The sequence below is a fragment of the Musca autumnalis genome, unplaced genomic scaffold, assembly GCF_047663935.1.
Source record: "Musca autumnalis isolate F117 unplaced genomic scaffold, ASM4766393v1 scaffold_3, whole genome shotgun sequence".
Taxonomy (NCBI): domain Eukaryota; kingdom Metazoa; phylum Arthropoda; class Insecta; order Diptera; family Muscidae; genus Musca; species Musca autumnalis.
In genome coordinates, this window is record NW_027411866.1 from 117,480,433 (window position 1) to 117,503,369 (window position 22,937).

General features: G+C 35.2%; 1 protein-coding gene across 2 annotated transcripts; it reads left to right on the top strand.

Moving 5' to 3' along the window:
• The first annotated feature begins 4,470 nt into the window (after nt 1-4,470).
• On the top strand, nt 4,471-10,383 carry LOC141399996 (uncharacterized). 2 transcript variants are annotated; one of them, XM_073979387.1, is made up of 4 exons: nt 4,471-4,714; nt 4,780-4,943; nt 9,480-9,614; nt 9,712-10,383. In XM_073979387.1, exons 1-4 carry the CDS (start codon nt 4,588-4,590, stop codon nt 10,246-10,248), a joined length of 963 nt encoding a protein of 320 aa, XP_073835488.1. In that variant the 5' UTR covers nt 4,471-4,587; the 3' UTR covers nt 10,249-10,383. The 2 variants fall into 2 exon arrangements, with proteins under 2 accessions (XP_073835488.1, XP_073835489.1); XM_073979388.1 differs by having other exon boundaries at nt 9,733-10,383.
• The last annotated feature ends 12,554 nt before the right edge of the window (nt 10,384-22,937 follow it).

Here is a 22,937-nt window from a genome sequence, read left to right on the forward strand (position 1 = left end):
GCTTAATCCCTTTTGTTGTTTTAATATTTAAAACAACAAGTTTATTAGTGGAGAAGGTTTGGCATTGTTCGCCAAGGGGTAAGGCAAGGAAGACTAGTTTCGATCCACGCTACCAAACAGCATTTGGGTATGTGCATTTGTTGAAAAATCAACGACACATACGAGTGGAAGAAGGTTTGCTTTGTTTCGTAAACACTTTCGTCGGAGTTGTGTTAGGTTACCAAAGAAAAACTTCTCATTGAATGCTTTTCTTTGTTAACGTTTATACTTCGAGCTGACGATTGATGTTTGGGTATAAAAAGTTTCTTGTTGAAGAAGTTATTGAAAAATAACTTCGGTGGAGAATATCCACAAATAAGAAACAAAGGGAACTGATGAGATCCAGTGGCGTGGATCGAAACTAGTCTTCCTTGCCTTACCCCTTGGCGAACAATGCCAAACCTTCTCCACTAATAAACTTGTTGTTTTAAATATTAAAACAACAAAAGGGATTAAGCCAGACTATTTTGAAAAATCAAAATTGTAACAGCTATCCCAATTAAATAAACGCCACCAATGTTCTATTTGAGAAACACTGGCACGGTTTTGTGTGTTGTTGGTATATAAGCTACCAAACAGCATTTGGGTATGTGCATTTGTTGAAAAATCAACGACACATACGAGTGGAAGAAGGTTTGCTTTGTTTCGTAAACACTTTCGTCGGAGTTGTGTTAGGTTACCAAAGAAAAACTTCTCATTGAATGCTTTTCTTTGTTAACGTTTATACTTCGAGCTGACGATTGATGTTTGGGTATAAAAAGTTTCTTGTTGAAGAAGTTATTGAAAAATAACTTCGGTGGAGAATATCCACAAATAAGAAACAAAGGGAACTGATGAGATCCAGTGGCGTGGATCGAAACTAGTCTTCCTTGCCTTACCCCTTGGCGAACAATGCCAAACCTTCTCCACTAATAAACTTGTTGTTTTAAATATTAAAACAACAAAAGGGATTAAGCCAGACTATTTTGAAAAATCAAAATTGTAACAGCTATCCCAATTAAATAAACGCCACCAATGTTCTATTTTTTTAAAAAGTATAAATTCTTAATATTTCGTAGAGTATATCTTTTTATTGCCACCTATTGCGACCTTGGCTCTTGATTTCCGTTAGTTGGACATCTCTTCTGAAGGGAAATGTGTAAAAACATTCTGCCCATCCCAGCAACCTTCTGAGATATATCGGTTCAGATTTTATATAGCCCCCTTATATATATTTTCCCGATTATAACTCGTTAAATTTTGATCGAATATGCTTGAAATTTAATATGAGTTATTTTCTTAGGCCCCTAAACAGCTACACCGAATTTCAGAAAAATCGGTTCAGATTTGGATATAGCCCTCATATATATCTTTCCCCGATGTTGCTATAACTTGGTAAATTTTGATCGAATAGCCTTCAAATTTAATATGTAATATTTACTTAAGCCCCTGAGTAGCTCTACCGATTTTTACAAAAATAGGTTCAGATTTGGATATAGCCCCCATATTATCTTCCCCGAATTTGCTATAACTCCGTCAATTTTAATCGAATAGCCTTCAAATTTTATATGTGATATTTTCTTATGTCCCTGGATAGGTTCACCGATTTTCGTAAAAATCAGTTCAGATTTGGATATAGCCCCCATTTACATACATTTTTGTCAAAATTGGTGAAACTTAAAAAGGGCTTAAGAAAACACCCCATGTTAAATTTGAAGGCTATATATGGAGGCTAAATCTATATCTGTACCAATTTTTGCGAAATCAAATCAAAATCGGTAAAACTGAACCATGGCCTGATGAAACATCCCATGTTAAATTTGAAGGCTATTCATCAAAAATTGAGCGATTTATAGTAAAATTGGGGAAAGATATATATAGGAGCTATATCCAAATCTGAACCGATTTTTGTGAAAATCGGTAGAGCTACTAAGGGGCATAAGAAAATAGTATATATTAAATTTGAAGGCTATTCGATCAAAATTGACTTATAGCAAATATATATATATATATATATATATACATACATATACGATTATAAAGCAGCCTTCGACAGTCCCTACGTTGAAAGGTATTTCAAGCCATGTTTGGTATCTCCGCTTGGCTTTATAAAATCACATTAACTGATACTCAGTCCTCAGTTAAAATAGGAAAGAACTTCTTCCAAGAGTTTAGTACCAAACGTGCTTACTACTGGAAAAGGTTATACGAGATGCAGAAGTTAAAAGAATTGACACAATTTACACCAGTAGCCACATGTTACTTGCTTATGCTGGCGATATACATAGATAACATGGGCGGATCAGTATAAGAAGTAACTGATAACTTTAAGAAGGTCGAAGGAGAATCTGCTAAAGTGGGTCTGGCGGTAAACGGCGAGAAGACCAAGTTGATGGTGTCGACGCGCGATGCGTCTATGGAGCTTGGCCAACCGATGCTACTTTGGCATAGGTAAGCACTTTAAAAGCAAAGCCACATCTCGGCAAACAAAACACTGATACTACCCGTGCTAATATATTGTTCCGAAGCGTGTATATCTACTATACAACGACATCAGTATATTTATTCGTACCGAGAAACAACGATTACGTGGGCAAGGCCATGTCACCCGCTAAAAAGGCGTATAAATACCAAGGCTAAGCCTTCGATGGAACAAACAAGTGGAAAAATATATGGAAAAAAAAGCGGTATTCCAAAAAGCAAAGCAACAAATAGAAAGGAATGGAAATATTTTTTCTTATTACAAATGTTCTGTAATAGGCCAACTAAGTAAGTAACCTGTGTGGGGGTATATTGCGAGGTACCAATTCCGGTCTTACTTTCCTGGCCTTTCTAAGGAGAGCCCTCTTTTGGCCACATTCTACCTGTACATCACTAAATCCGCTGCTATGTTACCTTAGTATTTACTAGAGTAAGGCAATCTAGTTCCTAGTTCACTGTCCTAGTTCCAAAACATATGAGTTCGTCAAACAAAGTGTGAAATTACATATACACAGTGTTTTTCATTCAAGCGATGTGGACGATTGGAACTAGGTAGTAAACTAGATCGTTCCATATAGTTGAATTAGCACAACTCTAGTCTTTACTCAAAACAGATACTTTTCATGAACCAGCTTCATGTTATGGTTATGGTTCATGAGATTGTTTATATTTGCCGTTAGAATCGAAATGCGTTGATCATCTGGCTGAACTTGGTATAGTTGATCCCTTATGTCCGTTAAACCGACTGCTGCCGATGGGAAGTGTGACCTATAATTTGGAATTCCCGTGCTGGTATATAGCGTCTGTCCACACTGAGTATACCCGTTTTCAGTTAATTTTTACCCTGTCTGGTACATTAGTTTGGCGGCAGTTTACATAAAATTCCGTCAACGTGATTCATGAAGCCTTGCCAGTCTGATTTATTGAAGTTCATGAACGATCGCTTGTCTTAGACCACAAGGTCACTGGGCTTCTTCTCTGTGATCACTATAGGGATGTGATCGGACGCAAGTGAGATCTTAGTTTGCCTGGCTGTTAACGCAAGAAATGACCAGCTGACGATGGTGATGTCAGGGAGATTTGAATTCGGAGCAGTCTATCTGGTCCGTAAGTTCACTGCATCGAGTGTCGGCTGGTAGATGGGACATGGCATGGTGGGCATGGAAGGCTACGAGAATGATTCTGTTATTCCCTACCAATAGGTGTTCGCAACTTTTGGGGTATTTACCCGGACGTTCCTAATACAAATTTACGTTTTACTATTAACGCGGATATAAGAAAATCTACTTGTCAAAAGTATAATATGATACATTGATGTTTTAAAATTACTTAATGTGAACTGTTATACATGAGTTATTAATTATTTGGGCACGAGATGATCTGAAATATGAGTATCAGCCAGATTTTTATAGGATCTCCCACCTCAAGTTGCCCTACACATATCCCAAGATATTTTAAATCCTTTATTATTTAATAAAGGTTATAGCATACCTTTATTAAATAATAAAAGGTCTAAAATATCTTGGGAGATCCTATAAAAATCTGGCTGATACTCATATTTCAGATCATCTCGTGCCCAAATAATTAATAACTCATGTATAACAGTTCACATTAAGTAATTTTAAAACATCAATGTAGGGCTCCACATGCTATCGTCAATGGATGCATGTTCTTTCATACACTTTTCTTAATAAAATTGCATTTAATTTGATGTCATATTTGAAATTGTTTTCCACGTCGTCGACATCAAGCTCAAGTGGACATATCAATTATGGCATCTTGTGGTGACGACTATGATGTTTACAGGTATATATAAGTGCAGTTTCTATTCTCCTCTCCCCAAACAATGACAACAATCACTTAAAACTATGTACATAATTTATTGAAATTGTTTTTGTAGGCAAAGTAATTGATATCATATCAACAAGATGCTAAGCAAAACAAGTGCCGATCTCAACGCTTATGGAAATTAGTTACGAATAAAACACCGCTCAGTTCACATCAAAACACTTGGAATTAAAGCAATTTATATTGCACTTCAACTGGATATCAAAATAAGACATTTTCGATTATTTAATAAGTCTCAAGATGTCATCGTTACCGTTTAAATCATTGCGAACATCCACACCGTCTGTAAAATTCATAGCAAAATTAACGGAGGATGAAAAACGTGATTTCCTCAATTCATTCGATTTGGTGTTTTGTGATTGTGATGGTAATACGTTTTTCTGCTTTACGTGAATCAAATTACGAGAAAGTCTTATCGAATTTAATTTTCAGGTGTTATTTGGCATAATTTATATGAAATCATTCCGGGTGCCTCGGATGCAATTCAATATTTACGTGAAAATGGTAAAAAAGTGGTTTTCCTCACAAATAACAGCATTTCCTCGACAAAAGACCAGTTGAAAAAGTTCTCCGAAAGTAATATACATGTTGAGGAGGTAAGCGTAATTGATTGTGAAATAATTGAAAATGCAATTGATTGAAATACATAACTTACGATATAGCTTGCCGAGTCAAATAATTATTACATTTGAAACTACTAAGAAACGCACATAGTAAAAATATGGGATAACATTTTCACAAAATCCTTAAATAGGGAAAAATTATAAAAAATATTTCAACAATTTTTCTCATTCGCTTCAATCATTCAAAATCATCTGGGGCCTAATTACGGTATTCGATTTTATCGAGTATTTGCTCGAAAATGAAAAAAATCGAACTATGAAAACCTATTAGCGGCACCAACTGTACATTTACTAAGGTATGTAGATGCATACGCATCCGTTACAACAATGTCAAAAGTTTTACAATGATTTATTTCATTTCGTAAATTTTTCCAGCACAACTTCATTCCGAAATTATTACCAAAAGTATCGTTCAACGAATTCAACAGATATTTACATATTTTTATATTAGTTTTTTTCTATAAAATAAACACATTTTTTACCATCTACCTTCTTAATGTTTTTTGAAGAACACATAGGTTTTTATAGTTCGATTTTTTCATTCACGAGCAATTTCTCGATCGAATCGAATGTCGTAATTAGGCCCCTGACCTTAGCAAATCCTGCCCCCCACAGTCGATAGAACACAATATTTCACGTACCTGTGCGAAGAATTCGTCTTAAACACCTCTTTCTATATACCGTTATTTATTGTCCCCACAAAACCATAAAGCGCTGGGCCTAGATATTCAATAAAGAAAAAAAATTTAATTATGAAAAAATATATATGTATGTCTCTACAAGATAAAGCGATCAACATATCGCTCATTTACTCCAAGAGCAGCATAAATCAAAAATGCGTTTTCTGAGTTAGCAATTTCTATTTTTTTACTACTTCTATTTTATATTGTATCAAATTTCCATGTTGATATCTCTGAAACTCAACGAGTTACAGCTCATTTACTACGAGTTTGTCATAATTCAACAAACATATTTTTTGAGTTTATGAAGTACTAAAATACTTCAAATCATGCGTGATCTTGCACAGAAATTTAGCAGTGATATCTGGCTAGCTTAAATACCCCTTAGTGATTTTGGCGACATTTCCTGAGTATTTCGGCCTTGTAAAACTTATTTAAAAGTGGTGTCTTAGGAAACGCCGTTCGGACTCGGCAATAAACAGTAGGTCCCATATCATAAAGCTAATATGAATCGGGGTGCACTCATTGATAAGATAGAAGTCTCCATTGTCCCATCTGGTATGTTTGTTGAACAATTATATATCTGGCTAGCTTTTTACAGAATATGGTCCAAGTTTAAGTTGAGAAGTCAAATTTCAATAGCCAACATAAAACAAATTTTTCCCGAGACTGGATTTTTTGTAATGTGTCACTCTTTGAGTAAATGAGCGATATGTTTTTGTGTACGTTCGTACATTATAAATTATAATTAAACTACAAGATGTCAATAATTTTAGATACTGATCGGATGCTACGAGGGATGCACCATAAATTTCTGGCCTAAAAATACAAACGCGAATATTTATTATTAAAAAGTGGGTTTATTGTTTTCTAAAGTAGTCTTCAGCATGATTTATGCACTCACCACTTGTGGGAACACTTTTTCCACTCCCATTGAGACACCTTCAAAACGGGTTTTTTAACGTTTCTACAGCATCTTCTGCCGATTGCCGTATTTTTCGTGCTCATATTCATAGTCCCATGATTCGTTACCTGGGATCACGTCTTAATATAGCCCCCACAGAATGATGCCACCACGTACCGTTGTCCATAATTTATGGTGGGGACATTCCTCTCTAGTTGTGGCTTTGCTTTTCTAATTTTGAATACTGCGTTTTTTAATCTCGACTTCCACTTGTTCACTCCATCGATGCTTGGCCATCCAGTTCTGCCTGTACCATCATGCGGACCGTATTTATACGCGTTTTATACGCAATCGTTGTATCTCGATACGTTTAACTATACTGATGTAGGTGTATAGCCGATACAGCTCGTCGTTCATTCGACGTCAATATCAGCGCATATTGGCAAGAAGATTTTTTGAATAATTTTTCTCTCAGACACACCAAACGCCACTGCCTTATTTACGTGCGCAAGTACACAGGTTTCGGTCCCATACATTAGTGCGGATACTATCAGCGTTTTGTAAAGTAATATATTTGTTTGACGAAATGTGAATTTCTCTGAAACTCGTTATTTATACCCTAGACGGAAGGCAGCGTTAATTTGCATTAAGATCTGCATTTAACTTTACGCTAACAGACGACAGCTTACGCATTTATGAATCAGCTGTTTGTTGGTTAGTATGTATTTTGTTGTTTGCACTGCAAATTTTTGGTTTCGCTGCTTTATCTTTTTAGTTTAAATTTAAATTTAGTTAAGGCGCACCGTGAAATGTCAAATAAAAAATTTCCGAATAACACGAGTTGGGTCGTAGTTCGATCGAATTTTGTTTCGAATCATCTAGAGAAAAAATTCATTAGTCTTCGTTAGGGGTATAAAACTTTCCACATGAAATTTGTCGGTATAGGTCAACGTCCCCATTCAACGGTACCTCCCGATTTTTGGCATTTTGAAGGTTTTGGGCTCAATATCGTTGGGGGTATAAAACCTTCAATCTTAAATTAGTCGGTATAGGTCCACGTATTCATATAGTCGCCATAGATTTTTGGCATTTTGAAGGTTGTGGGCTCAATATCCAATCGAAATGGTTGAAATTTTGTATTTAGCTTTCGTTGAGGGTAGTAAAATGTCCATCTGAAATTTGTAGGTACAGGTCACCGCCTTCATGTAGCCCACATAGGACGATACCTCCCGATTTTTGACATTTTGAAGGTTGTGGGCTCAATATCCCACCGAATGGTTGAAATTTTATATTTTGGTCATATAGTCGCCATAGAACGGTACCTTTCGATTTTTGCCATTTTGAAGGTTTTGGACTCAAAATACCACCGACATTTTGTAATTAACCTTCGTTGAGGGTACTTAAATTTCCATCCGAAAATTATCGGTATAGGTCACCACCTTCATACAGCTCCCATAGAACGATACCTCCAGATTTTAGGTGTTTTCTAGGTTTTAGCCTCAATATACCATTGAAATTGGTAAAATTTGGTATTTAGTCTTCGTTGGGTTCATAAAACTTTCCACCAGAAATTTGTTGGTATAGATCTTTATATAGCTCCATAGAACAGCACTCACGAATTTTCGATATTTTTAAAGTTTTAGCCAGGGGTACACATATACATACATAGCATACGTCACCGTTTTGCCAAAGGCCCCCTGTAAGAGTACCACCAAATTTAAGATTTTTATACCCTTATATTCTTGATCAGCGTGCAATTCTACATCGATATAGCCATGTCCGTCCGTCTGTGGAAATCACTCTAGCGTCCGAACGGATTGACGTAGATGGATGAAATTTTGGGAAAATATATTATTTGTACGTAGGACTTTTGGTATTGAAAGCGGGCTATGTAGGTTCACGCTATCGTATAGCCCCCATACAAAATGACGCGTGACGCGTCGTCGTTTTAAGGAATTTTTAAGATATTTGTCCCATTTTACCACCGAATTGGTTGTAATTTGGTATTTTGTGTATTCAGAGGCCAGAAAACATTCCTACCAAAGTTAGTGGACCTACCACGTTTTGGTATAGCCCCCATATAACGCCCCATATAAAGTACGCGTCATTTTAATATATTTTGAATGTATTAGTCCCATTTGACAACAGAATCGGTTGCAACTTTGTATTTTGTGTTCCCAGAGGCGTAGAAACATTTCTACCATAAAATGTTTATATAGGTCCACGTTTTGATATAGCCCCCATAGGACGATATCTCCCGATTTTCGGTATTTTGAAGGTATTGGCATAATTATCACACCGAGATGGCATTTAGTCTTCTTTGGGGGTATAAAACCTCCCCCCCAGAAATTTGTAGGTATAGGTCCGCGCCATCATATAGCCCCCATATAACGGTAACTTCCGATTTTCGGTATTTTGAAGGTTGTGGCCACATTAATCCACCGAAATGGCTGAAATTTGTGGTGGTAGGTATAAAAAGTTCGGCCCGACCGAACTTAACGCTTTTCCCACGTGTTTTTTTAGGATTGTAGGTATTATGCTTAACGTAGAGAAAGAGCTCAGTCTTTCCTAATTGTTCATATTTATTTCAATAGTATTTTGGTGGAGGGTATAAAACGTTCGGCCCGGCCGAACTTAACGCCCTTCTTACTTGTTTGTTAATCATTCTGGCAATTTGCCATCCCCCAGCCCTTCGGGTAAATATGAGATTTCCTATGGTCGCAAATGATTATTTCGAGGAGTTACAAACGGAATGACAAACTTAATATACTTTCAAGAGAGGGTATTGCATGGTCGGTCACATCGACTATAGTCCTGTCTTAAACATTGCTCAATATCATGGTTACACTTGACATTTTTACCGGATATGAGAGAAGTTTACCTTGTCCTTGTTCACATAATTTTTTTATTTCGTATTTATTTCAGCACGATTTAATACATCCAGCGAAAACCATAAGCGACTATTTGAAAAACAAAAACTTTCAAGGCTTGATCTTATGCTTTGCCTCTTCAGCATTTAAGCAACATTTACGAGATAGTGGATTTGAAGTCGTGGAAGAGGTATGCGTCGTACATTAGTTTTGCATCATACCATTATTTCCATATTAGCATACAATTTATCTACCCTAAGAAAACATGCATAACTAATTGAAACTAGTTCCTATTTTTCTCTCTGCAGAAAGAACGTCTTATTGATGGTTCGGTAATAGATTTACACAATGCAATCTATAACAAAGATCCGGTAAAAGCAGTTATAATTGATGTGGATTTTAATTTAACTGCGTGGAAATTGATGAGAGCTCAGGTGCTTTTAAAAAATCCCGAATGTTTGTTTATAGCCGGTGCTGCTGATCCTCGCATTCCATTTGGTGGACACGAATTGCTTGGTCCGGGTGTCTTTATGCATATTGTTGAAGAAGCCAATCATCGCAAGGCAAAAGTTTTTGGTAAGCCTGGTGCAGAGTTGGGTGAACTATTGAAACATACATTTAAAATCACTGATCCTAAAAGGGTTCTCATTATTGGCGATAGTCTGCGTAGTGATATACAGTTTGGTAAGGAATGTGGATTTCAAACTATGTTTGTATTGACGGATATTGTTGAAGATAAATATCTTGAGTCTCTGCATTTAAATGAATGTAATAGACCAGACTATGTCATTGCAAATCTGTCAGATTTAAATAATTTTATGTAACGATAAAACAAATAGGAATAAGAGTTTAAATGGTAAATTGTCACAAACATACATTAAGTTTTACTTTTTGTCATATGTAGTATTTTGTTAAAGTATAAATCAAGAAATAAATGTTATTGATTGTAACTAAACAAATAATATATATAATACATAATACTTTGCGGTGAAAAGTAAGAATGAAAGAAAATATTATATTCATTATATCTATCAAGAGGAAGCAATGGTCTTCCGTATACTATAAACCAAAAATCCAGGACATACTTTTCTGCTGGTTTGAGTTATAATTGTTCCGCAATCGTCCCAGGAGGGACAAGAGAGATTTCTGTCATATCAATGAGTGCACCCCGATTCATATTAACTCAATGATATGGGGCCTATTGTTTATCGCCGAGTCCGAACGTCGCACAGTGGTTCAGAATCGCTTTTTCCTTGTCAAAATTATGTAACTTTTGAATGGATAGAGATATTTCTATAATTCTTTATTTGTTCGACAAATAACGTAATCAGCTTTTCGGTGAACGGTCAAATTCTGTTTCGTAGGTGCAAAGAAATTCAAGGTTAAAATTAAGCTTTTTATTTTTTTTATTATTTTTCATCAAAATATGAGTGCTTTTGTGTTTCTTATACTTTCCTATATATTAACCAGTAAGGAAAACATCAAAGTCGGGCGGAGCCGACTATATGATACCCTACACCACAGTGAATATGTATGTATACAACATGGAATAATTACATAGTTTCTCTTCAGTCATGGGTTATTATTCGGAGGAGAAAAGCAATGGATTTATTGGACGCCTTTCTTGTTTCCGGTACATATAACGGCTTATGAGCTAGCTAAATGTGAAAGAAGGTGCACATGAAATCGGAACGATTTTTGTATATCTTAATACTAGCTGAACCCGGTGCGCTTCGCGACCCCAACTTAGATTAAATATACATACACATGTCATGAATGAACTTTAATTATAATATTTTTAGTGTCGTCAGTTATTCTGGAATGTAAATAACCCCCTGTTTATATATGTCGACCGAAAGGTTTCTTGCGCTTCCGAAGTGGAAAAAAATAATTTTTTGTTCATGTAAACACCTTCAAAACGAAAATCTATGCGACCGACAAGCCATACGAAATAACACGTAAACGTAACTTTTCCATGTAAATTTGGGTTTATGTATTTCGAAAGGAATGTCTTTTGTAGAAAGACAAAATCACACACTTGCTTTGTAGATGTAGAGTAGAATGCAAACTCGCGAACAACACCGATAATCTTAAATTAAATTTATGCAACATATTCTTGAAACAAAATAAAAATTTTATAGACACGTTTTAAAGGCGGTTTCATTAATTTTTTTGAAGAAATCAATTAAATAAAATAATCATAATACCGACACATTTTATTTTCTCTAACAAAACAAATCACACATATTACAATATTTGTATGTATATGTGGTTTTTGTTTTAATTTCTCATTTGGCTCTCATTTATGGAACATAGTTGTACAAATGTACATTCAAATTAATAGTATTTCGCATAGGATACGTAACGGCAGTCGCACGATAGTTTGCGAAATACATGAAATCATTTTTAGACGGAAGTGAGTGACTGCTTTCCTTTCGTACGGGTTTTCGTGCGATATACATAAACAGGCGGCAAATTAAGTCGTTTTCGTTTTCCAAGTGGATACTTCAACCTTTTGTGGCACCGTAAATTGTTGTAAGTCCATATTTACATTAGGCTATTTTCCTTGCGGCAATTGCCAGTTTTTCGTTGAGAGAGGGTGTTGAGAGGCAAAGGGTTACCATATGCCTCGCCTCTCTCTCTCTCTTCATAAATATAGACTTTGTATAACTCTGTCTTGTAATGGTTATTTTATGATTTCGATATGCGCTATAACATCACTGCCCATCTATGCCCTACGCGTGCTATTATGAAGACTTGTACTAACTTCCAAGTTTTATTCTAAAGTAATGAAACGGAAATGTAATATTTAATATTGGTGTCCTATAGGAGATACTTAACTCTTATGTCTATGTGCGTTATATTTTCCTAACAATTGTATTGAATAATAAAAAAATACGAAATAAAATATGTGTGTCCTGAGACAACGCGAAGAGACGCCTTTTTATTCGCGAATACATAATAATATAATTGTTCCACAAACATCCTATAAGGGACAAGGGGGACTTCTCTCATATGACTTCTCTCAATGAGTGCACCCCGATTCATATTAGCTCAATGATATGGGACTTACAGTTTATCGCTGAGTCCGAACGGCGTGTCTAAGACACCACTTTTGTAGAGAAGTTTTACATGGCTAAAATACTCAGGAAATGTCGCCAACGTTACTGAGGGTAATTTGCCACCGTTGAAAAGTGTTTTGGGAATCGAACCAACGACAAAGACGGGTGTGCATACCATTGCACTACGGTGGCACCCGCGAATCCATACATTGATATAAGATGTACTTTTACCAAGGTTGACATATCTAAAACAAAAAGTAAATCTGATATACTCTACTTATTATTTGCATGCATTAAGGGTATCTTCCCCATATGACCACCTGCTTACTTTGGCATTGTACACTGTAACATAGTGATAACTCTTACATGTGATAATTCTCAATACCATAATAAAGCAAAAATATTAATTTTTGTAATTTGATCCTATGGGGTTACTTCCCCCGCCATTGCCTACCCGCATTTCTTGCTCGTGAAACATTAGATTCGTTTGAGCATAACTTTTTATCAGTTGAAACCTTTCAAGAATACAAAATTTTAATTGTTTGGAGGTATATCTGATTCTGATGCTTTATCTCTAAATCACCGCGGAATTTCACAAATCAGTATAGCCTATTTTAATCTGAGGCGATGTTGTAATATATTCTGAAGTATTCAGGTTGATCTGTTCAGCGGTTTTTGAGGCTATAAGGCACAAAAAACAAACGTACAAACAAACATTTTTCTATTTTATATTTGGTTTCAAAGTGGGCATGGGGACGAGAGAGGCTTTACTCTCCATGCAGATACTGGTGCAAAAGAGCAGAGATGTCCAGAAAGATGTTTTCCTTTGCTTCATAGATTATGAAAAGGCTTTTGACACAGTTCAACACGACGAGCTAATAGATATATTGAAAGATATTGGAGTTGGGGAGAAGGAAATAAGATGCATTAAAAACTTATACTGGAGTCAAACTGCACGGATTGAGATAAATGGAGAAACTACGGAGGAAATTATTATATCAAAAGGAGTAAGACAGGGGTGCATATTGTCTCCTATGCTTTTCAACATCTATTCCCGAAAAATATTTAATGAATGAAAATGAAAGTATAGGGATACAAATACATGGACGAACAATAAATAATATTCGATATGCAGATGATACCGTAATAGTAGCTAGCAGTCTACCTGGTTTACAAAGGCTCGTAGATAAACTTACAAGGGTGAGCGAAGCAAATGGCCTAAAAATAAACATTAAAAAAACAAAATACATGGTTGTGAGTAAGAAAAATGACCATTATCACACCACACTAAAAATTAATAATAAAAATATTGAGCGAGTCACTAATTTCACATACCTTGGAGTATTGTTAAATGAAAAATGGGACTCTTCCAAGGAAATCAAACGTCGTATAGAGATGGCCAGAGATCAGCGTTGCCGACAGTTTTTGGTCGGAAATCGTCAAAAAAATCGTCAAATCGTCAACAAAATATGGAAAATCGTCAAAAAATCGTCATCATGATCCAAAACTAGGATTTTTAATGCGATTTTTTAGCCGATAGGTTTGTCAATGAGACTGACAACATAAAATATACAACCCACAGCAATAAATATAACCCAATCTCACTTAAAGGGTTGTCCCTAGCTGGGTAGACAAAAAAAACTCATTTTCTTGAATTGTTTTCAAAGAAACTACCAATTTTTTTTTAAAAAGTTCGTTCATCAAAAAAAAAAGAACACATCTTATACTACTTTTGGTATTTTTGTTGTTGAAAAACATTGCAAAGTCTTATGGTAAATGGCTATCTGCGAAACCCTTTTTTATAAAAGCGTTTTGCGATGCCAACGATGACTCGAAAACGAATGGGTCGATTATCGTACATGTTTGTAAGCATTTTAAGAACCTATTAATCTTGCCTTAAGACGAAAAAGAATTTTAAACAAACTCTTTTATAAAAAAAATTAACTGTCAAAGTCAAAATTTTGATTTTAACGAAAAAAAATTGAGTGTTTTTTTATGTCAAAAAATCTGGCAAACATTTTTTAAAAACTGTCTCGCTTAAGGGCTAGGCTTTTATTTATTTAATAAGCTCACCAAACCATGTGAAGATCGGTCAATTCGGTTTCGAGCTATCGTTGGCACCGACTTCAAAAATGCCATTTCGAGAAAAACGCGTTTAAAGTATCTATGCTATATACAAATCTCAAGAAATTGTTCCCTACTTGAATTTTTTGCGGCATACTCTACACTACCTGTACTTCAAAATAAGCCAATATTTTTTTTGTTTGAAAGTGACAAGTAGAGGTAACCCCTTAGTTACCGCTATAAAACAGCTTTTAGAAGATGATAGTTTTCCCCGTGGTTTTCTATTTTGCAGTAATGCAGCAAGGTAAAGCTGGGTACACATTGCCTGTTTTTAATGGCAGATTAGCTCAAACATCGCTTGCTTGACAGTGTAACCGTCTATGTTTGTCGGTACACGTACATTTGGTTGATGGGCAGTCGAAAATCGAAAAAAAAAATCTTATTAAAGAGCACATGGGTCGGAAGTATTATATCTCGAAAAATTTTCAAGGAAGATTTTCATTCATTAACAATCCTACATGAAAATTTTCAGCTGATGTAAATCCAAGATGAGGCAAAAACTATGAAAATACCTCTATTCCAGATATGTGCCTAAATAAAGCCAATCCGTCTCGAAATTGTTTAAAAACATTAAAATAGCTCATGAAACCGAGTTTGGAATATTGCTTTCCTTAAAGACTTTCGTGAAATTCTGGTCAAAATATTGTTATCATGTTTTATTTCATGCAATTCGGGATTACGTAAAAAATCGTCATTTTGGACCATAAACTCGTCAAATCGTCATTTTTCAATTTTAGGCCAAAAAATCGTCAAAATGACGATAAATCGTCAAATTCGGCAACACTGCCAGAGATGCATTTATCCAATACAAAACAGTCTTTACAAATCACGATATAAGCCTCTCAACAAAAGTCAGATTCGTGAAATGCTATATCTGGTCTGTACTACTTTACGCAGTTGAGACATGGACCATCAAAATTGCAGATGAGAAAAAAATTGAATCCTTCGAGATATGGGTCTACCGAAGGATTTTAAAGATACCATGGACTGATCATGTAAAAAACCAGGACGTTTTACGCAGAATGGGTTGAGATAGACAATTGCTGCGACCAAAGCCAAAAGCTCGGAAAATTGCATATTTGGGACATCTGATGAGAAATGAAAAGTATAAATTCCTACAAACCATAATAAAGGGCAATGTAGAAGGAAAAAGAGGAAGAGGCAGAAGAGAATTGAACTGGCTGAAAAACATACAAAACATACAGGCTGCCATGATGAAAGAAGCATGATTTCGGCGGCAAAAAATAGAGAGCTGTTTATGCCTGTGTAATATAAAATAAAATAGCATTTATAATAATATTGTATGAACGCTTATATCCGGATAACGGATTTGCAAATAAAGAAGAAGATATATAGAAGATAGAAGATATATCTTAAAACTTATATTAGGTCAGTATTTCTATAGACCGCTCGCTATCTGTCCGAATTTCATAATAATATGTCAACATAACCAATTTAAATTAAATTTTGTTACCTTATATTTAATTACAATTCTGTCGCACATTCCATTAATTAAAGTTGGATAACTACCTACATTGCGTGATCGGTGCATCAAATGTATTAAATCAGGCGAAAATATATTGGAGCTATATCCAAATCAGAATCGATTTCAATATAACTTGGCAAACTTCTTTCAAGACCATATTCATTCACTCGTTTCAAATTTCATTAAAATCGGACAGAATTTGCGTGTTTGGTGTGCCAAATATCTCAAATCGGGTAAAAAAATATATGGGAGCTATATCCAAATCAGACCGATTTAAATATAATTTTGCTATCTTATTTCTAAACCAAATTCCGTAATACGTTTCAAATTTTTCATTTCAAAATTCATCAAAATCGGACATACGTAGCGTGATTGGCTCACCAAATACCTAAAATCGGTCCAAAATATATATGAGAGCTATATCCAAATCTGAACCTATTTCAATGTAATTTTGGACACATATTTCTAGACCAAATTCTGTTACACGTTTCAAATTTTATCGAAATCGGACAGAATTTGCGTGTTTGTTGCACCAAATACCTCAAATCGGATGAATATACATATATGGGGGCTATATTCAAATCTGAATCGATTTCAATATTATTTGGGACACATATTTCTAGACCAAATTCTGTTATACGTTTCAAATTTAATAAAAATCGGACAGAATTTGCATTTTTGGTGAACGAAAGACCTCAAATCGGGTGAAAATATATATGGAAGCTATATCCAAATCCCAACCGATTTTAATATAATTTAGCAAACGTATTTCTAAATCAAAATTTTCATTTCATAATTTCAAAATTCATCAAGTATCGCGATTGGCGCACCGAATACCTAAAATCGGTTCAAAATATATATGGGTGCTATATCCAGATCTGAATCGATTTCAATATAATTTGGGACCCATATTTCTAGACCAAATTCCGTAACACGTTTCATGTTTCATCAAAATCGGACAGAATTTGAAATATATATGGGAGCTATATCCAAATCTGAACCGAATTCAATAAAATTTGGCAAACTTATTTCTAAACCAAATACGGTCCTATGTTTCAAATTGCATCGAAATCGGACAGAATTTGCGTGTTGGTGCAACAAATACCTTAAATCGGGTGAAAATATATGGGAGCTATATCCAAATCTGAAGCGATTTTTTCCAAAATAAATAGCGTTCGTCCTTTGGCCAAAAAAATAATCTTCTCCAATTTTTATTTGAATCGGACAATAAATGCGACCTGTATTTTGATCACAAAAATACTTGGACAGACGGACGGACATGCATAAATCGACTCAGAAAGTGATTCTATGTACATATATGCCTAAAAGGAACTGTAGGTCTATCTCGCTTCCTTTTGCATGTTACATACAAATGCAAAAATATATAATACCCCTTACCACAGTGTGGTGTAGAGTATAAAAATAGTCAAATTCCAATAAATAAGCTATATAAATACAAAAAACCTAACAAGTAAAAACAGCTTTAAGTTCGGCCGAACTTGTTATACCCTCCACCACGAATTGTATTAAAGTAAAATTTAACTATTAGTTTCCTTTCGTTTATGAAGAAGACTAAATATCAAACTTTAGCAAGTTCGGTAAAACAATCGCTAACCTTCAAAATGCCGAAATGCGGTAGTTACCGTTCCATGGGGGCTATATCAAAACGTTGATCTATACCTACAAATTTCTGGCGGAAAGTTTTAAGACCCAAAAGACTAAAGACTAAATACCAAATTTCCGATATTTCGTTAAAACCTTCAAAATGCCGAAAATCAAAAGTTAGGCTTCTATGGTGGTTATAGGAACCCGCGGATCTATACTGATAATTCTCTTCTGGAATATTTTATAAACCTACGGAAAACAAAATAACAAATTTTAGTCTTTCTGTGAGATATTGACATCACAACCTCCAGAATTACGAAAAACGGGAGGTAGCGTTCTATGGTAGCTATATATATGCGTGGACCTATACCGACAAATTTCATACGAAAAGTTTAATACCCAAAATGAAGACCAAATACCAAATTTCAGCAATTTCTGAGGAATATTGAGGCCACACCGAAAATCGGGAGCTACCGTTCTATGGGGGCTATATGAAGGCGTGGAAATAACTCGCTACATGTAAACGCAACGGTAATTTATTGAAACGTTTCATAAGCCAAACAAAAAACAATGAACACAATATCTTCTTGTTGCCGAGAAATAGCTATTTCTTTCTCCAGAAACTAACAAAATGGTGTATTTTCCAAAATTGGGAAAACATTTTTCGTCTTTAGTCCACACTAGAGTGATTTCATTGAAAAAATTGCATGAAATTATGTCTAGATCGACTTCCATAGTAGAGTAAAATCATAAATTTGCTGTAATGGGGATTCGATTTAAGAACACCAAATTTCATGAAACTTTTTAATGAAATTCACGTTAGTGTGGACCGGGACTTAGGAGCACGAACGCCCACACCTAATATTTTGACCTAATTATAACCTATACCACAATGTAGAAAAGGGTATTATAAGTTTGTTTTGGTAAAAATTCATGTAACACCGCGAAATATTCGTCGGAGACCCCCAATGTGGTATACCAATCTTCATATCTCGACGAGATAAAGCGATTTTGAGATGTGTGTCCGTCCGTCCGTCTGTCCATTATAAATTGTAAACACGCTCCAGGCCGCAATTATGGACCGATCGTCACGAAATTTTGTATGGAGGTCGGGTTCAGATCAGAATAGATCCCTATTCTTATTGGTGATGATCGTGAAATATTTAGCGGGTGAAATGGACTAAAAACATAATATTTATCCAATTTTCTAGCGGCTCTGTAGGTCTCAATAATAGTCCGATCAACGCGTAATTTTAAATAAGGTAAGAGTATATCACAAAGGAGAAGCTTGCAATTTGAGATGGCGATCGGATAATATTTAGAGGGTTAAATGGACCAAAACTTTTGTGTGAAAATTGTGAAAATTTTTAATATACAGCTTATATCTTAATTCCTGGAAGTGACATTCCGGACAAGTGAGATATACTTGAAAGTGGAACGCTTGACCTTTCAATTGATGTCAATTATGTTGGTCTGCATGATCAGATAACAGAGTTACAGCCTAATATATTCCGTTATTTGTTTGTAGTGTAATAATAAACTCGCTAGAAGTCGCAATTATACATCAATAGTCACGGAATTTTGCACCGGGTAAGAGTAAAGTTCGAAAAAGATGCTGGTGAAATGGACCATTAGTTTTGTATGAAAAATATAAAAATTTTATTTTTGGTCGATATTTTAATTCCTTGAGGACATATATATTTCCCAAAGTAGCCTACATATGGAAAAAAACTACTGACCTTTCCTCTGATGTAAATTGCAATAAAGTGTTTGCTAGACAACGGGCCTACTGCCTAATATATAATGGGTTCTGTGTAGAGAACCACATTTTTATCCCATGCTACATATTGTCTCTCCAAAAGTTTATGTAACACCACGAAATATTCGTCCTAGACCCCTTATTTTGTATGCCAAAATTCGACGAGATAAAGCGATTTAGCGATGTGTGTCCGTCCATTAAAAATTGTAAACAAGCTTAAGGCCGCAATTATGGACCGATTGTAACGAATTTTTTAAGGAGGTTGGATTCGGACCAGAATAGAAATGATTAGTTTTTGGTGATGATCGTGAAATGTTCAGGGGATGAAATTGACCAAAAACAAAATGTTAACCAATTTTGTAGCGGCTCTGTAAATAATAACCCGCAAAATTTTAAACGAAGTATGAGTTTGTGATGAAGAAGAAGCGTACAAACCAACGTGAAGATCTGATAATACTTAGCGGGTTAAATGAACTGAAACTTTTGTGTGAAATTGGTAAAAATTTCAAAAGCGGTTAAACAACGGAAGTAGTTGTACTACATAAGTGGGTTTCATTACATTTTAGTTTGTGTGAACTAAATTTTCCTTTCCTGCTACAAAAATGTCTTTGTCATGCTAGATAACTTTTTGGTTTTGGTCATAAGTATTATACATTACATCTCTGATATTTGTTAATTAAATTTTCACAATCATTGAAAAGAAGTTCCGTGGTGAGCGATTGTCCAGGGATAGTGGTATAGGGTATCCCATGGTCGGCTCCGTCCGACTATAGACTTTTCTTACTTGTTTTTTTTTTTTTTGTTTCCTTTGTTTCAATATGTTTACTATCGAATCCCATTTAAAAATTAACGTTCAGTGACGACAAAAAATTGAAGTTTTGGCCAGGAAAATCGATTCCTTAACCACTGTGCGGCACGTCTTAAAACACCACTTGTACAGTGAAACAGGGCATTCAGCGTGAGTTATGACTTTTTTACAACCTCATATCCCAGTATCATATTTGGATGAGCTTTTACCGAAGATTATATAAAATCTTAAATATAAGGCGATTCGATAAAAAAAAGCTTCCGCACAAAGAGATTTTTAAAGTTTTTATTTTTCACAACTTTGGTAAATTTTTTGAAGCCACTATAAGAAGATATATCACTGAAAACAAGCTTTAGGGCCAAACTACATAACCAAAATGACACAACCGTTTGTTTCTCACTAATTTTATCATTATATAATCAGATATATCATATATAGCAGTATTCCATATATCATATCTATTGAAAGTAGTTTGTGCGTGACCTCTTCCAACATTTGAATGGAAATAACTTTTTGAGAATTTTTTTTCATTTCGTAGTATTTTTTCACAAATACAAAATTTGAAAATGGTTTGTGCGGAACCTTTTTTAATAGTTATTTTAGGCACTAATAGGCAAAAGTTCATTCATTCCCGCTACTGGAAATCATTTTTGAGAAAAAAGTCAAAAATTCATAACCCGAGTGTGCATAACATCCCAGCAAACCAAATGTCGGAAGTCCGACATATCTGAACAATTTCGGAAGCAAAAACGCTCAAATTTCGTTCCGATTTTTTTTCCTCCAAATGTCGGATTCCTTCCGATTTCTATACGATTTTTCGTAGGGAAATTCGTTCAGATTTGGGAGAGAATGTCGGAAGTAAATTTTCCTTCGAATATACCAATGTTTTTCTTCCGATTTCAGTACGAATTCGGATCGATATGTTGGAAACAAATTTCCTTTCGCAGAACAACCTCCTTTTGTATATATCTATGAGCAAGGGGTTGGTTCCATTTTAGTTTGTTGTCGAATATTCGCATATAAAATTTTTAAATATGTATTTTAAATATAAATACAACACATAATAATTCCAGCTTGTGCCGATAGACTCAACATATTCGTACAAAACCACAAAATGATAAGAACAGTGAAAATCATTAGAAACGTTTGAAATTACAATCTTCCAATAAAAACATAACAAAGAAAAAAGAGGCGTCAGCGAAATTTTTTTCCTCCGACGTTATTCCAAAATCGTTCAGAAATCTTTATGAAGATTCGGAAGGTACATCCGATTTTCATACGACCTTATTCCAAAATTGTTCAGAAATCTGTACGAAAATTCGCCTTCCGAATTTCCCAAGGATTTTCTTCCGATTTCGTTCCGAATTCTGACCGAAATCGATCCGATTTCGCTTCAACATTTCGTTTCCAAATTATGTTAACCACTTTATACAACTTTCGTTAATACTCCGGTTACACTCAACCGGATTAACCTAGTGGATTTGGATTTAAAATGTCAATTCCATAGCGCAAACGTCAAATAAATCCTCTTGAAGTGGGTTAACCCGGCAAAAAATTGTAGTGTTACCGTACTATAAGATATCGTTACGATTTCGAGGGAATTTTGTTCCGATGTCGGTACGATTGGTTTGCTGGGATTGCACCACGGTGGCACACATGCTCTGAGTTTTAAACCGCGCTGCTAACATATGTTTAAAGTTTTAACTCATAATTTTGGGTTTATATTTCTGTCATGTTTTTACAGTAAGGAACAAATGAGTTACAGAATTCCACAACTAATATTTGACGGAGGTACATGAATTGTGGGCAGTGTGGTGTAGGGTATAAAAATAAATTTATGAAAGCTTTGATATCACCTGCACTGTGTTTAATTTGAAATGAAAATAAACAAGTAAAAACGCGTTGAGTCCGAACTTTAGTATTAAAGGAAAATGGAATAATTCGTTTCCTTTAGTTTATGAAAAAATATTTCCCAGTATTAACAATTTTCCGAATAAAATGTTTGTATCCACATTTCGGTCGAAATTTTTAAATACAAGAACTCGGGCTATGCCATTACATTAGGGGTAAGCTTTCCTATTGCACAGGTCTGAACAGTACAGACCTATCTCGCATGAGGCTGCTCTAATGACCCGTACCAAAATGACTGCAATTTGGTTCTTAGTCTTCGTTGAAGTGTACAACTTTTCACCTGAAATTTGTCGGTATAAGTCTACGCCTTCATACAGTCACCCATAGAACAGTACCTCCCGATTTTTGGTATTTTGAAGGTTATGTCCTCTATATCCCACCGAAATGGCTGAAATTTGGTACTTAGTTTCCTCTATAGCTAAAATTTTGGTATTTAGTCTTCATTTGGAGTATAAAACTTTCTAACTGAAATCTGTCGACATAGGTCCACGCTTTCATATATCCCCCATAGAACGGTCCCTCCCGATTTTCGGTATGTATTTGGAAGATTGTGGCCTCAATATTCCACCGAAACGACTGAGGTTTGGTATTTAGTCTTCGTTGGGGATATACAAGTTTCCAAATGAAATTGTTGGGTATTGCTCCACGTCTTCATGTAGCTCTCGTAGAACTGCCCTTCCAAATTCTCTGTATTTTGAAGATTTTGGCTCCAATATTCCACCGAAATGGTTTAGATTTTGTATTTAGACTTCGTTGGG